At 46.7% G+C, this 15,282-nt stretch overlaps 1 protein-coding gene across 6 annotated transcripts in view; it reads right to left on the bottom strand.

Annotated features, from left to right (window-relative positions):
• CRACR2B (calcium release activated channel regulator 2B) overlaps positions 1-15,282 on the bottom strand; it is a 45,065-nt gene that overhangs the window by 2,510 nt on the left and 27,273 nt on the right. For all 6 annotated transcript variants that reach the window (XM_079309082.1, XM_079309080.1, XM_079309079.1 and 3 more), the window contains exons 8-17: positions 13,717-13,904; positions 12,974-13,045; positions 12,511-12,565; positions 8,521-8,600; positions 5,950-6,244; positions 5,634-5,775; positions 5,324-5,405; positions 2,953-3,067; positions 1,424-1,531; positions 628-704 (exon numbers count right to left, since the gene is read on the bottom strand). In XM_079309082.1, the coding sequence (XP_079165208.1) occupies positions 628-704; positions 1,424-1,531; positions 2,953-3,067; positions 5,324-5,405; positions 5,634-5,775; positions 5,950-6,244; positions 8,521-8,600; positions 12,511-12,565; positions 12,974-13,045; positions 13,717-13,904 (1,214 nt within the window). The remainder of the gene's footprint in view (positions 1-627; positions 705-1,423; positions 1,532-2,952; positions 3,068-5,323; positions 5,406-5,633; positions 5,776-5,949; positions 6,245-8,520; positions 8,601-12,510; positions 12,566-12,973; positions 13,046-13,716; positions 13,905-15,282) is intronic.

Here is a 15,282-nt window from a genome sequence, read left to right as displayed (position 1 = left end):
CACGTGCTATGGGAGATATGATTCACCTAGCTGATAAATCCTCCCAGTTAATGAATAGCTATGTCCTGCTGTGGCTTTAACAGAGATGATGCAGGAGGAGGTGAAGAGATAAAAGAAAACAACAGGATAGTTTTCTTGTGTGATTTGAAATACTTTTTTTCAAAAACTACCTGTTTGGGTTTTTTTAACTTAAAATTTTAAAGCAAATTTCTTTCTGAACAGTATCTTACCTCCTTTTAAAACTATTGCCACTGAAATAGCTCAGTCTGTACAGTGCTTATTAAGGTAGATATTAAGAACCCTTAAAGTAGCATGAAGACTTCAAACTCAAAACACCAACTTAAAATCTGGGACAGTATGCTAAGTTTTTGTGATTAAATATTCAAATTAAACTCCTATTCTTGCAACAGCCAGTTCTACCAGGTGAAGCTTTCTGTGCTAAGAGTCCAGTCTACACTTGGTGCTCTCCAGGCACAAAAGACAAGGACCTGGAGTCAAGTCTCTTTTTGGATGTGAAAAGAAGTCAGCCTCTGACACCCCCTTTTTCTTGCCCTTTCCCCAGCAGAGCTCACACCAGTCACCTCCAGCTGGAAAAGCATCCCAGGGTGACTGCTGCTGTTCACTGACCTGGCCATGTGCAGCATGGGCTCCATGATGTTGTAGCCAGTCATTGCACTGCACTCGTAGAACACAGCCTTGTACTCCTGCCAGAGAGCACAGCAAGCACCCACGCTGACTGCCAGCTCTCCACCATCACCATGCACCCACAGCCTTGGGAGCTGGCCCACCCTCATCCCCAGGAAACCTGCCAAGAGCCACTGGAGCCAGGAAGGTGGCTCTTACCCTGGGGTGCACACCCTGCTCACCAACCCAGGAGGAGAAGATGTTTTTTCAGCATTGGGGGCCAAGCCAAGTGTCCAAAAGGGAGCATTGGGGGAGTTGTTTGGGAAGAAAAAACATCTGTCCAGGGTTATTTGATTCCCTTACCTTTTTGCTGTGAGTCCAGAAGGCAGGAAATACCTTTGAAATCCTGTTTCCCCCCACCCAGGGGCCAAGGTGCCAGCAGGCAGACAGACAAGGGAGTGAGGAAAGAGGCAGGGTGATGTTGCATTAAGGGAGCCCTCAAATGGGAAATCAGCCATGCATGTTCCCCTCAGAAAGACTTTGATGATGCATCAACCCCAAGAGAAATACATGAGCCTGCTCAAGGGCCATTTTCTGCTACATACAGGCCACCACCTCATCCTCCCTTGTGTCAGAGGGACCTGGGTACATGTCCACATTGGAGAAACTGGGGATGGGAGGGAGAGGGAAGGTACCATACTGGGAAATGGCTCCAAGAAGGGCTTTCTGCCAGCCTGACTGCCCTGCTCACAGCTGGAGGGGGCTGCAGAGCAGGTCAAGCAGCAGAGCACTGAGTCACCTTTGCCAGCCTTTCCCCCTCCATCCTGGGCACATTCCGGGTCTCTCTCTGCACAGCATCCAACTTATTTCCAAGCAGAAAGACCACAGCTCCATCCTCTATACCCTCCTGCAAAAGAAATAAAGACCCCTAGAGACATTGGCACTCAGAGCAGATCCTTCCAGCTCAAACAAACAAGACCTAGCATCATTAGATCATTAAAGGCCATTCCTTCAACAGTCCCAGAGATTTGTGAAAGGAAGCTTGAACTAGGGGAACATTCCAAATGTTTGGTATGTCAAGCTGGGATGGTGAGAAAGGGGAGACAGGACATAAGTGCCTCTCAGGAAAATAAGAAGCCTAAAGAAAAGCAGTTTGCCCCATAGGCATTTTGGAATTTGTGATCTGGCAGATCTTCTTAATAAGCTCAGTAATTTTTGCATGTGCAGTACTGTGTCTAATGTGCTGTCCTAAACTCAATGATCCCTTGCTGAAAATCTACTGGCCAAGTAAGTTAAGCAACCTTCACCCCTTGTAAGCTGTCTCTGTAGGAATTGTTATTCCTAGGCAATTCCTAGAGCCCTTTACCTCTGGTCAAACTCTCTATAGTTCCACTGGCTCACTAGAACATGGTCAGAGTAAGAACAGGACTCAATGTTTCCTCCCCACTCAAGTGCCCTGGATGACATACAGAACCTGAACAGCTCCAAACAAAATAAATAATGGGGAGAGGAAAAGAAGAGAGAAATTAAAATATATAGATTTCATGAGGTTTGATTTTCTGTGTGCTCAGTTTAACCTTCCTCCTGAAAGGAACCTGATTTTCAGAGGCTGGTTTGTTTTGAAAACCTTAACCTTTGATCTTTTAGAGTCCAAAGACGTAATTGGTTGTTTGTTTGTTGTTTGTTTATTTTTCCTCAAAAGGTTTGTGGAAATTAACAATATTAGAATCCTCTAACCTATACTTATTAATTCCGCTGAGATCTTGGTTTTTTTGAGACTCAGTACAATCAAAACCAAGCTGCCCTTGAAAATTTCCCTTCACCTCTTGATCATCTACATGCAACTAATTTAAATTATAAAGAGAGGTATTTTTGTATCCCCAAGAAGATATAAACCACAGATAAATGCTCTTAGTGCACGTTTGGAAATAAAATACAGGGGGAAATTCAACAGTATTAATACAATATTAGCAAATTTCTAAATAAAAAATGAAATAAAAAGGACCACCTCTCTTTCCTGTGCCAGACACCTGCCTGAGCACAGGTGGGATGTGACCACGTTTAGGAGATATACTCAGTGCACATGGGCTGCTTACAGGTTCTGCCACAGAAACAGCCCTCCTTGATTTACTGGGTTACCACTGGCTTTGCTACCTTCAACACAAAGCCTCTGGTTCCAAACTGACCACCACGGGCATCTGCTTTGGTAATCCAGCTCACAAGGCCAACAGGACTTCCTGACTGAAGCATGTCACTTGCAGACAGACTGTTGGAGCTGGCTGGAGCAAGGGAGCAGCAGCAGTGCTGCAGGCCAGGTCCTGCTCTCACCTGGATGCTGCTCATCCAGTTGCGCACCGCCAGGAAGGAGCACTCGGCCGTGACGTCGTACATCACCAGGATCCCGTCGGCCTTCCGGAAGTACTGCTTGGTGATGCTCCGAAACCTGAGCCCAGACACAACCAAAGCACCCTCAGCCCAGTGCGAAGGGACAGAGTGGGACAGGCTGTCTGTCAGTGCAGGCTCTCTGCATGGCCTGGCACCACGTGTCCCTCAGGGCTGGTGTCTACACACAGATCCCTGCGCCTCTGAGACAGGCCAGGCAGCTGTGGGTAAGCAGGAATCGTCCCAAATGCATGGTGCTGAGACAGCAAGAAAGAAGCAGAAGAATCTCTTTGGGTGGGATAAGAAAAGGTAAATTCCTATTAAAAGGGAAATTGATGGAGAAAACATTGTCTTTCTCTATAGTCTGGAAGAATCTGCAGACTAAGCTGTACCACAGTACAAACTAGGCATGCATAATGTCTGCCCCAGGGCTGCCAAAACAGCAATTAAGAATTCAGCATCGGTACAGTCTGTTTCCACTATTGAATCTATAAATCAATGCCATTATACATAAAAAATCAGGAGCTAGACACAATTTCCAAGAAAAGCTCCTGCCAGACATTTACTTTTTCCTGTCTGTACCATTTAAAACCACAGGCTTGTATTCCGTGAATAAATTCCAACCAAAGCCAACCAAACAACAAACCCGAACCTTAGAATCTGTAAGCACTTTGTGACACGGCCATGATATAACCACACTGACTGCAAACTGATGGAATTAACAATGTAATTTGGGAATTAATAAATGTAACAAAAGTCCTGAGATCTCAGTAGAGAGCTGTGTATTTCCTGCACAAGATAACAAACTCTCCTATTGCAAGCCAAGAAAACCTACAGCTGTTATCCTCCTGTATTCTTCAGATAGTTGCCTGAAGCTGTTCTTTCTCACTGCAATAAGGACACAATATTCTGGCACCTACCCAACTGAGAAAGTACAGACTGTATCTTTGGCAGTCAAGGTGCACCTCTGGAACTGCCAGCCAGGCGAGATGCTCCAGAAGAAACATCATAGATATCATGCATCAGTCTCAGGGAAATCCCAAAGGAGTTCTCCTTGCATGCTCCAAGGGGTTCTTCCATCTCTTCCTTCGATATTTAAAGTTGGACACCTCTAGTTAAAAGTAATTAATATTCCTCCAGATAAAGAAAAGGCTTTTTCTTCTTCCCAGGTCTCCCATTTGGTATCAGCACTGAGCCAAGCTCTCTCTTGTGGGTACACATCTAAGACCTGCTAGTGCTGCAGGGACCTGTGCTAAAGGACCTTCTGCAGATACAATATCTTGAATTTGGCATCTGGCTGCAATCTGGCCTCAATAAAATGTCACATTTTATGTCACAGCAACTCCCCTTACTGCTCAGTTTCAGCATCAAAATAACCACAGGAGTCCCCTCAGAAATAATTATTTCTTCAGCATGAAGCCTAATTTTGGAAGAGAGAGTTGCTTTTCACCATATACTCCTACTCAGTACATTCCCACCAGCTCTGCATGGTTTAGAGACAGACAGCATCACTGGCACAGTTTAGGCTTAGAATATTCCCATGACCTTGGCTGCCCCCTGAAGGCCTGCCCCATAACATACTTAGCTCAAAATACCCAGTGCTTATTTTTGTCAGGCCCTTGAGATTCATGGTCCTTTTGAAATAGCTTTTCATCTTAAGCTTCGAATTATATCCTACATAAAATGTAATTTACATGGAGGCAGTGATGAGCCTTCATCTCTAGTAGCAGATGAGGGTCAAATGTGTCCTCTACTACTCTGATCCTCACCAAAACTGCTGGTAACATCTAGTGATATCCCATGCTTTTGATGGAGAACCAATGTTCAGTGTCACAAAAAGCTGCACAGTCCCTCTACCAAGGATTATCACTTCCACAAGTCTGTCAGCAGAAGAGACAGTGAAAGGGGCCAATAGCCTCACTGACAGAGTCCAGCAGGGTAGTTCAAATTGCCTTCCCCACACATCATGCTAATTCAGCTGGCTTTGACAGCTGAATCAGATCTGGAAAGGTTCACAGTCCTTTCCACCCTTTGAACCCCATGTCATACATTTATGGACAGACTGCTTGGAGCCACAAGCATGCAAGTCAGACACATGGAAAACTACTTTTCTGTCCACCCTCAGTGATCTCCCCAGGCCCTGCTTCACAGTCACATTTCTAGAAATCCCTGGAACAGACCTCTGCTGCAGATTCAGTGCTGGAATAGCTGTCATGACCTGTCTGGTCCTTCTGAAGCTGATAGTTTTCCCAGGAACAGAAACCAGCTGCACGCACTCTTTCCCTTTCCTCCACTGAGCCTGGCAGGAATTGCTTACCTCTCTTGTCCAGCTGTATCCCACAGCTGTAAGGCAACCTGGGTGTTATCCACCATTAGACTCTTCACCTGATAATCGATACCTGTCAGGAAGGTGACAATGATTATGAGGCAGGATGGGGGAGAGCAGCCTGCCATTACCATGGCCAGACCAACTCCATTTAATTCAGGGAAATTGCAGGATTAATTCAATACTGGGAGAAGGACCATCTTTACCTTTAGCTGGGCTATAATACAGGCAAAAAAAGCATTTGCCCAGACTGACTTTCCCACCTTCCTTATCCAGGTGAGCCAGGCACCCTATTGCTTACCAATGGTTGCATTGAGCTCAGCCAAGAACCTGTCATAGCAGAAGCGGTGGATGAAGGAACTCTTCCCAACACCAGAATTCCCTACAAACACCACTTTAAAGATGCGATCTGGGGAACAGCTGGCTGGTTCCAGTGCTGGCAGCTACAATGGAAAAAACACACAAGGTTCTGAAGAGCCCAGCTGCAGGCAGTGCTTTGATTCAGGGTTTGGAGCCCTGCACTGTCAATCTGAGGAGCTGGAGTTTGATGGGAAGAGAGTCAGACCCTCAAGTCCCCGGCAGGTGTTTGAGGAATAACCCCAGGTAACTGCACTTACCCTGGTTTCAGTGCCAATGGGCTGGGCTCGAGGAGGCAGCACAGCAGCATCCAAGCCATCTGCGTTTCTTCTGCACTCAGAGTCACCCTTCAAAGCCACCTTAAACCACTCAGGATCTGCTGCCAAGGGCCACCTCTCCTCATCTCTGCTCTTCCCTCCAAAGTTTGGGTTGCCTCCTTCTCCTGTCTTCATCCATACCCCGTTGACTGGGAAGTATTTGCAGTTCTTTCTGTTGGGTTCTTCCACTGCCACATCCACTGGGAAGGTGAAGGGAAGGTCCGCAGAGGCCAGTTGTCTGCATGAAAGTCCACAGGCAGCACAGACAGGGTGGGAGGGGGTGAGGAGATAGGGAAAAGAGGAGGTTGCAAATTCCCAACTAATCAATGCAATCCAATTAATGTATATGAAGCTCTTGCAGGAACTCTGTATATTCCCTCCCCACATTCCCTGTGACTAAAGCATCAGTGGCTCCCCTAGGGAGAGAGAGAGTTCACCAGAGCTGTGCTGTACTCATATGTGCTGACAAATACTTCATTAATTTTAATAAAAATTGCCACTTTGATTTTTCAAGAATTCTTTGCCTATCATTTCCCCCAGTAGTGAAAAGAATAAGATAGAACATACAGAACAAGAGCCCCTTTAAAAAATAATATAAAAAAAAGAAGAAATAATTACCCCTGTATTTTTGTTACTAAATATCATACAAAAAGAAATAACAGACTGTGCCCACACAAGAGCAGCCTGATGCACTGGGGGCAGAGTTGATGTAGTAGTTGGAGGAACAGCCTTCAAAAGAACACCTAAAATAACCAATTTAATCTACTGGATTGACTGCTGAAGAGCAAGGCAGCACCATTGGTTTTCTATAGTTAAAGAACTAGAGAAAGAGTGAGAACACCTAGAATTAAGCTGAAGATATTTATCCACCACAGATGTGTCCATTGCTTTCACTACTCAGCAGACTGCATTTGGAAGCAAATTTAAGCACACTACAGTCAGTCTCTTCAGAGGCAGGACATCCCACCCTGCTCTGCAACATTTTTCTCTTTCTATTAGTGCAGGAATTCAGACAATTTTCTTTTCTCACTCCAGCAAGTACACTTCATCTGGGTTGCAAAATTCACCTGCTGCCATGCCTACATATTTTTCTATGAAAGGGAGTTAACATTCCTGGTTGCCCTCCCTGCATTTGCCTCAAATGCCAGTCCAGAGCCAGGCCAGCTGGAGCTTCTCCCTCTTAAAATTGGGCACAGACTCTCAGGCTCTTGGGAATGGTGCCCATCTCCCAGCGCTGGTAAAATCACACAGTGAGGGGTATCAAGACCCTCTTTAGTGGGAGCAAAGGGACAAACACAAAACTGTGAACAGTGACCCCAGATCTAATGGATTTCTTTTCATGTTTCTCAATCAACGTGGTGTGACACAGCACTGGGACAGAGTCAGGGCCAACAACTACTTCCCTTCTCTCATCACCTTCATTGCCAGCCTTCTCTAGCTGTTAAGCCTTTCCAGGAGGTTTATTCCAGTAGCAGCTAGGAGCATCTTCGCAAGAAATAATTGGGGAAGAAGATGGGAGAACTTGGTTATCTGATTCAATGGATAGAATGTGCCAGTCACACAACCATGAAAGAGCTCTGCCTCAGAGCTCTGGGCTCAAGAATCAGCCTTCCTCCAATCTACCTTAAGTCCATGAGCCAAAGAGCCTTGAGCTCAATCCTTAAAAGCTACTACCAGAATTGCAAGCATTAAGGGTGAGTTGAAGCTAGAATAAACTGTGCCTAGACTTATGTCTCTGGCTGGCACCAGGAAAAACTGCGGAGCAATGGAACTTTGCAGAGACCTGGTAAGAAACAGGGGAGCACATTTCCTTTAAAACCTGTTTGGGGCCAGCAGTTGCAGGTGAGATCCAGCTCCAAGCCAGGTCACTGTATATTCTGCATGTAGAGTGGAAAAAAAAAGGCCTTGGCCACACAGATGTGCTGCCTGCCATGGCTGAAGGGAGGCCTGGTGTGCCAGGTGAGCAGCTGCATAGGTATAGAGGGAGATGAGCAGGATGAACCCACCTGGAGCCAGCCCCTCTCCTCGAGGCTTTCAACTGCCAGAAAGAACCCAATCCTTGTGCAATTTCTGCCCTCTCCCATGCCCCAAGGATATGGACTCTGGAATGAGGCACCAGTGGACAGGATTTGTGCCTGAGGATGAACTGGCACTCTTGGGAGTTGATCCAGAGTTTAAACAGAGCTGACTCAGAAAGAGGCAGCCTTTGTGACTCCCATCCCATTAACAGTCCCAGACCTTCTGGTTGATATTTAGATTTCTCCCCCATTGCTGCAGGCAGAAGCAGCTGCAGGAACACCTCCCTGTGGATATTAGTGAACAGTATCCTCAGCTTCATGCTGAGCCAATGCCACCTGATGCCAAGAGACAGCTAGAGCCACAAAAAAGCTGCACCCCACCACACTCCCAAAACCAGCCAGCACCAAGATGGGAGAACCAGACACAGGACACAGCTTGACTGACAGGGTAGTGCAGGGACTGACACTATGGACACGACACAGACACCCATCTAACCGTTTGACAGGCTTGTCCTCCAGCAGGTAACTGCCTAGCACTGACCCTTTCTTCAACAGGGGCTTTTTGTTCTGAGGCACCTGGAAGTTGAAAAGAGAAGGAATGAAAAATGTGATTACAGCCCCAGTTCAACCACTCCCCACCTCTGTAGAGCACTTTGGGGAGGCAAGGCTGGAGCCCTGGCAGCCTCACATTGTGCAGTGGTAGTGCCTCACTGGGAGGCTCAAAGAGGTGAGCACAGGGCTTGCTTTTCTCAGTTCAAATAATTTAATTCCTGCAAGAAGCCATCACTGCTGCTGCTTTCTCCTTCACTTTAAAATCCATCAAAATGGTGATGTCCCAAACTGAATTTTCCTCTAGCCAGCCAGAGTTTTTATTTCTGTGGCTTGTTCTCCACTTGGTCTCACTATGAATCTCCCTTTTCCCACCTGCCTCTTTCTTATGTGGGTGTTTTGTGGGACAGACCAATTGCCCCTTCCTCAGCCTGTACTCACCTAGAGCTGCCCATGAACTACAGGAAAGGAAGGAGGCAACTCAGGAAAGGGTGGTGTGGATGCTTTGCCTTACACCAACATCCCTCTCCATGCTTTCCTCCTGCTTGCCACAGACACTGAACACTTCCTACAGCCACTATTAACCAGCTCCTCAGAGAAGGAGAAAGCGGGACAACATCCCTCCAACCCTCTTCCCCTCCATACAGCAGCTTTGCCATTCCCAGCAATCACTGCTTTGGCCACACACAAAACATGAAGTGAGAGACAGCATGGAAAGGTGCCCATCACATCCCATGAATACTGGGAGATGGATTCAGTCTGCAAATCTGAAGATTTCTAACACGCTCTTACAAGTTATTTCTGGGGGAAAGGTGGAGGAAGAAGGGTTTGCAGTCTGCCAGATCTGTCTCTCACAGCAGTTTTGAACTGACCAAACACCTGCAGGCAGCTCTGGACAGGCCTTCCTTCATGCTTTTCACAGCCTGGAGTACAAAAATTACCTCTTCAATAACTCTTACTGAAGACTTATTTTAAAAGGAAAAAAAAAAAAAAAAAAAAAAAAAAGAAGCTGTTCTGTTGGTCAGAACTCCCAGAACACCTTTAATGCAATGCATTAAATAAGACAAAAGGAGACACTCTGGACTCCACAGAGGACCTGACCCAACTAGGAACTTTGTGGGGGGAAAAAACAAAAACCAAAAACCAAAACATTTTTTACACATAAAACTGATGTTCAAGAGAACCTCCAGGTACAGAAACAATCCAGCACTGATAGGCTCACAATTGTGGAGCACAAATCTTCCAAGGCAAATGATCCCCAAGTGTATAACAACACTCCAGTCGATATAGCCAGGCTGTGGTACAGACTACCAGTGGTTCTCCAGCAGGGACAGAAGGGGAAGTTTTCAGTGTTTGAGCAGCTTCATTCGAGCCACACAGAAAGAAGGAAATTGTGTTATAGGCCACTGGAGCTGAGCCACAACCTTCAAGTCACCTGCAGAGTAAGACTCCCACACAATTTGCTCTGCCACCACCTTACCTGGAGAGGGAACAGGCTGCAGAGCACATACTTGGGTAAGAAAGGAGGAACAATGGGGCATGTTTTGCCATTGGTTCTGCCATGCTTTATTGGCCTGCTAGGTTTGGGTAACATTTGGCTTTTCACCAGGATGATAAAGGGATAGATGCGACATCACAGCTGCGTAAAACACGATGACAAGGATTCCACAACAGCACATGTACAAGCATTTTGAATGGGAAAGATTCTGGTTTACCAGTGAAATAAAAATACATGTCAAATGTAATCAAAGTACCAAAACACTCTTCACAATGAACAGACACGAAATTTGCTCTGTCAACAAAAAGCATGCAAGCATAACTCCATAGCCAGATGGGTCATGGGTGTGAAACTGAACCTGCAACCCCTGGGTCTTAAATATACCCATCAGTGGTTTGCACATAGACAGAAATAGCCAATATCTGTGACCCAGCCTCTCTTGCCTGGGACGAGAGAATGCCCCACAGTGCAGTGGGGCCAGGGTCTGCCCACCATGGCAAGGCCAGAAACTCTTATGAAGAGCAAGGTGTTAAGCTGGGAACTGAGAAGAGCAAAGGAGCAGTGACTGGGTTGCTATCAGCCACATACAGCCCAACTCCTCCTTCCAACCACTTCAAAATCTTTGCTATGAAAGAACCTCTATTCACCACACCTTCATTTCACAGAAATAACTCTTTCCAGCTCTAAGAGAGGGTATTAAGGCCTTGGGGGTTTTTTTTTAGCCTGTAAAAGCACTGATAGTCTCTGGAAGAGAGTGTGTTGCACACTAGGGATCCCCATCAGAAGGCTGGACTCTCCATTTTGCTTCTGCAAGGAAGTATTGCCATTTTCTCTCCCCCTTACTGTGAGACAGACTGGGGAGCAGACCTTCTGCAGGTATGCACATGATGATAGCAGCATCTCTGCAAGCCCTTGGAGCCCTGCTTCCCTGTGGACTGAAATGAGAGCTGTCAAAGGGGAAAAAAACTTTACTCCAGTACAGGCTTCAATTGCCCAGCAAGACATAGCCTTTCCAGATGAGCAATGGTGGTAGGAGGAATTCACCCTGTGCCTCATTCCCTACTGCCAGTGCTGGGAGAAGGGAGAAAGCAGCCCCTCTCTGTGCTGTGACTCTGCTGGGCTCTCCCTTGAGTCCACCTGCAGCAGCAGGTCTTAGCAGAGGAGCAGGAGATGAGAATAGAGGAGAAGCAGACAAGCTTTGCACACACAGAGTTACATATCTGAGCTGTGCTCTCCACAGGCCACCTGCCCACCCATAGGAACCCACAGGCTGATGAAGCACAACACATGGAAAGAGGAGAAAAACCATTGCCTTTGCCTGCTTGCACTGGACTCTGCTACAGAGTGACTGTGTTCATGGCTTTTCCAAGAGGGAGCAGGAAACTCTGGTGTACATCCACACAGTTAGCAGCATTAAAAATGAAGATGGAAGAAAAAAAACCTTCCAGAGTTTAGAAACACACATACCTCACCTCTCTTCAAAATGGTTACTGACATTATTTTATATCAATAAAGCTCTCCAGGAGCTCTCTACCTGGAGAACTCCAACCTCTGGGTTGAGCAGGGCATTTTGTCTCCTATATGGGCACAATCCCTATGTTTCCTTCCAGAGTCCTTTACACACCAGTCAGAAAGGCTTTCACAGCCTTTACTCCCTGCATGTCCCCTACTTCCAGATCTTCAGGTGAAGCATGATGGCAGAGCAGGCAAAGACATGGTGGCAAGGATGGGTCCAAGAGGGCAGAGCAGCTCTGTAAGTGACATTTGGGAACACAAAAACTTTTTAATGAAAAAATAATAAGAATTAAAAATAGACCACATATCTGTGCTTATCTTGGCAACTGGGAAAGGCCAGAGGTTGGCAGTTCCAGATGAGAGAGATCCTGCTTTCTCCTAATTCTCTGATACAAGGCTCACTGCTGCACCCAGCAGAATTCACAGGAATGGGGAGCTCCCCAAAGGAACCTCTGAAAACATCTGCTACAAACTTAGGGTGTCAGAAAAACTCCAAAACCTTCCTGTGCCATTCCATGCCCAGTCAGCAAGCAGCACATCTGAGAATCCATCTTCTTCATCACCACTCAGCTCCAGGATGCATCCAGCTTCTCTCCCCTCCTTGCATGTGCCCAGTGCCTGGCACAACACACAGACCCCACATGTGCAGCAGGCAGCATGCACTGCAGCCCTGCACAGGGCTGTGTGACAGTCCCCAGCCTGCCTGCCTTGGGTTAAACCCAGGCAGTTGGCAGCAGCAACCAGCAGAGCTTGCCTCCAGCACGGACACAGAGGTGCTGCAAAGTCTGTATTAAGCACAACACCAGGCCCTGAGAGCTCTTGTCATTGTCCCCCGTGGAAGTGACAGGCCCCTGAGTGGTGACAGCAACAGCAGCAGATGAAAGGAGGGTGGTTGGGAATTAAGGTTTTCTTTCTTAGACTAACCAGCTTCTTGGCTTCAAAAGCATCTCGCTCATCTCGAAGTTTCTTGTTCATTTCTCTGCTCCAAAGGAAGACACAGGAAAGACACAATGAGATGCTTGCCAAAAATTAAATAAACCCCAACATTTGAAAGTGAGAACAGAAAGAGAGCTTGGGAACAGAGATAAAGACGTTGTTTGTAGCCAGACATGTATCCCAGCTGAGGTCATGGGCTCTACATGGTTGCCTTAGCCAGCAGGAAAGACTAAATTCCTCCAGAGGAGGGATTACCTCGTGAAATAACATAGCCTGCAATGTGCCAGAGCTGGCACAAATCTGTCTGGACCTAGACAAACAAGCAGAGTCTAAACACTGCTTGAATACAATCCTGTAGCTTTCCATGGGAGAAATGAGCACAGTGCTGAAACCTCAGCCCTCTACAGGCATAAGAGCTCAGCAGTTCCCTGCAGCCTACACCAGTTCTCACCTGAGGAGCTCCAGCTGCCGAAGGAGGCTTTGTTTCTCTTTCTGCATGTTCTTGGAGACTCTAAACACATCCCTGGGCAAAAGGTATTTTAAAATAAGGGGAAATAAATTAATGGGAGAGAAAATACAAACATCCTTCTCTCAGGGGTACTCATGGTATTCTCAAAGACAAGGGTCTGCCTTATGCTAGGAGAATTCAGAGGAAGCAGCACTGTTCTGGGAGATGGGATGGTTGGGTTGTACCAGAGCTCTCCTGCTCTCCTCCAACATGAGAGCAGGCATCTCATCCTCTCCACTTCCTCAGCTGCTAGGAATGGGAAGGATGCTCACTGCTATCTGGATCTAAAACCTCTCAATGTTTTATATAGGTAGTAGATTTAACCCAAAAATGGGAACAGAATTGATTAGAAGAGGATCTTTAAAGAAAGCATTATAGAGGGGATGGTGAACTGGTGAAATACACTGACAAGTCTCCTTGAGGCTGAGGAACTTCTATATTTTTGTACTGATTTCCTAGAACATATTCATTTCCCACAAAAGGTAGGCAAGAGGTAGCAATATCAGTCTCTGTTTAGGCCTGTAAGACCATGGGGATGTTTCTTCTTTTCCTCAAAAACAATCAGGCACTATTGTAATGACATCAAAGCTCCTAACTAGGGATACTTTTTCTTTAACTACTTGCCCACCTTTCCTTCTCTATCCATGTCTTTGCCCTAACACCCCCCCTTTCCTGTTTTTTCCCACCTGTCCTTCTGCTCTTGCTCAAGCTGAGCCTCTTTCTGGAGCTTCTGTAACTGCCCCTTCACTGCCTCTAGCTCCCATTTGCTTTTCTCCAGCTCCTCCAGCAGGTTTTCATTCAGGTGCCGGAGCCTTTCGTTCTGCACGCGCGTCTCCAGCTGCTCCGAGTTCAGCGACTGTAGCTGATGCTCCAGCTGCAGTGGGAGAGGAGGAAGAGGAGGGGTTAAACACAGAGGAAGGGTTTTGTGCTACAATCACAACTGTAAAAACAAGCTGAAAAAGCAGATGTAAACAATGAGGCAGAAGGGTGAACTGGAAGGAATTCTCTCTCATCATGCCAGCACTGGGGAACCAAGCAATGCAATTAGGCACAGCTGAGGAAGTGCTTCATGCAACATGAGAAGCCTGATGCTGTCAGGCATTGTAGGACTCAGAGTGCAAATGGGGTCAAAGGAGGACTGGAAAAATTTGGGTGCATGCAGGGCTGTGTCTGTTGGGACTTATTAAGCAGAGTTGTTGAAATGCATCCTCTAGTTCAGGGGACTCCTGAACCCATGGCAGCTGAAAGGAGGATATGTTGAGGTGCTAGGAGCATCTCACACTACACCTGGAAAGGGGATGGCTTTACTACTGCTAGAGACAGGACCTTGGGCTAGAGATGTCATTTTAATGCCACCAGGGCACAGCTGCACTCTAGGCAGCAAAAGCCACCAGCCCAACTAACAAACCTGATTTGGGAAATTCAAAACTTGCTGCCATGTACTCAGCCAATAACTCAATTCCTTACAAATGGCTGGCATAGTCTGGAAAGACTCACAGACAGATGCAGCCCCAAAGCTACCCATCTCAGATGACAAGCAGGGCATTCCATGAGGGATCACAGGGGCACTGCAGTATCCAGCCAGGCACACCAGCTAACCAGGGCCCTCTGCTGAAGCTGCTGCTACACAGAAACTGCAATATCCATTTGAGAACTTACAGCCCAAAATAAAAGCATGAAATCCATGTTTATAACTAGAGAGAAACACCAGGAATCAGATCTGGTCAGGGTAGCAGGTGGCAGAATCAGCCTCCACATTTACACCTTCAACATGCCTTTTCTCTCAGCCTACTTTCTCCCCCTCTCAAAAGAAAAATAAAGCAACACACCATGGTAAAAGATAAAATGTGGGGGTTTTTTTGCTATCTGCCTCTCTGCCAGCACATGTGTATGAGTGTCAAGAGCAGGAATTAATAGATCTGACCTTCCCTAGGTTCCTTGAAACACAAGCCTCACCTCTCTCCTCACTGAGGCTGGAAAGCCAAGCCACACCCAGCTTTGCCTGGAGTCCTCCAGTCCTGTGGACACTGGGGAATATTTCAGCATGACTACATATGCTCAGCAGTGGAGTTCAGACTGAAAACCAGCAACCCTTGCTTACAGCCTTGCTTAAAGCCAAGGAACCAGCTTTAAATTAAGCACACCTGCCCCTCCCTAAAAAACTTCCATCACACCCAACTCGCTGGTTTATGAGGTCTGTCCTTGCCTGATGCTGTGAAACAGCACCATCACAGTGCTGGTCTTAGGCCACA

Source organism: Erithacus rubecula (genome assembly GCF_903797595.1).
Source record: "Erithacus rubecula genome assembly, chromosome: 6".
Taxonomy (NCBI): domain Eukaryota; kingdom Metazoa; phylum Chordata; class Aves; order Passeriformes; family Muscicapidae; genus Erithacus; species Erithacus rubecula.
The sequence above is the reverse complement of the archived record's forward strand: the minus strand, read 5'-3'. Positions and strand labels throughout refer to the sequence as shown.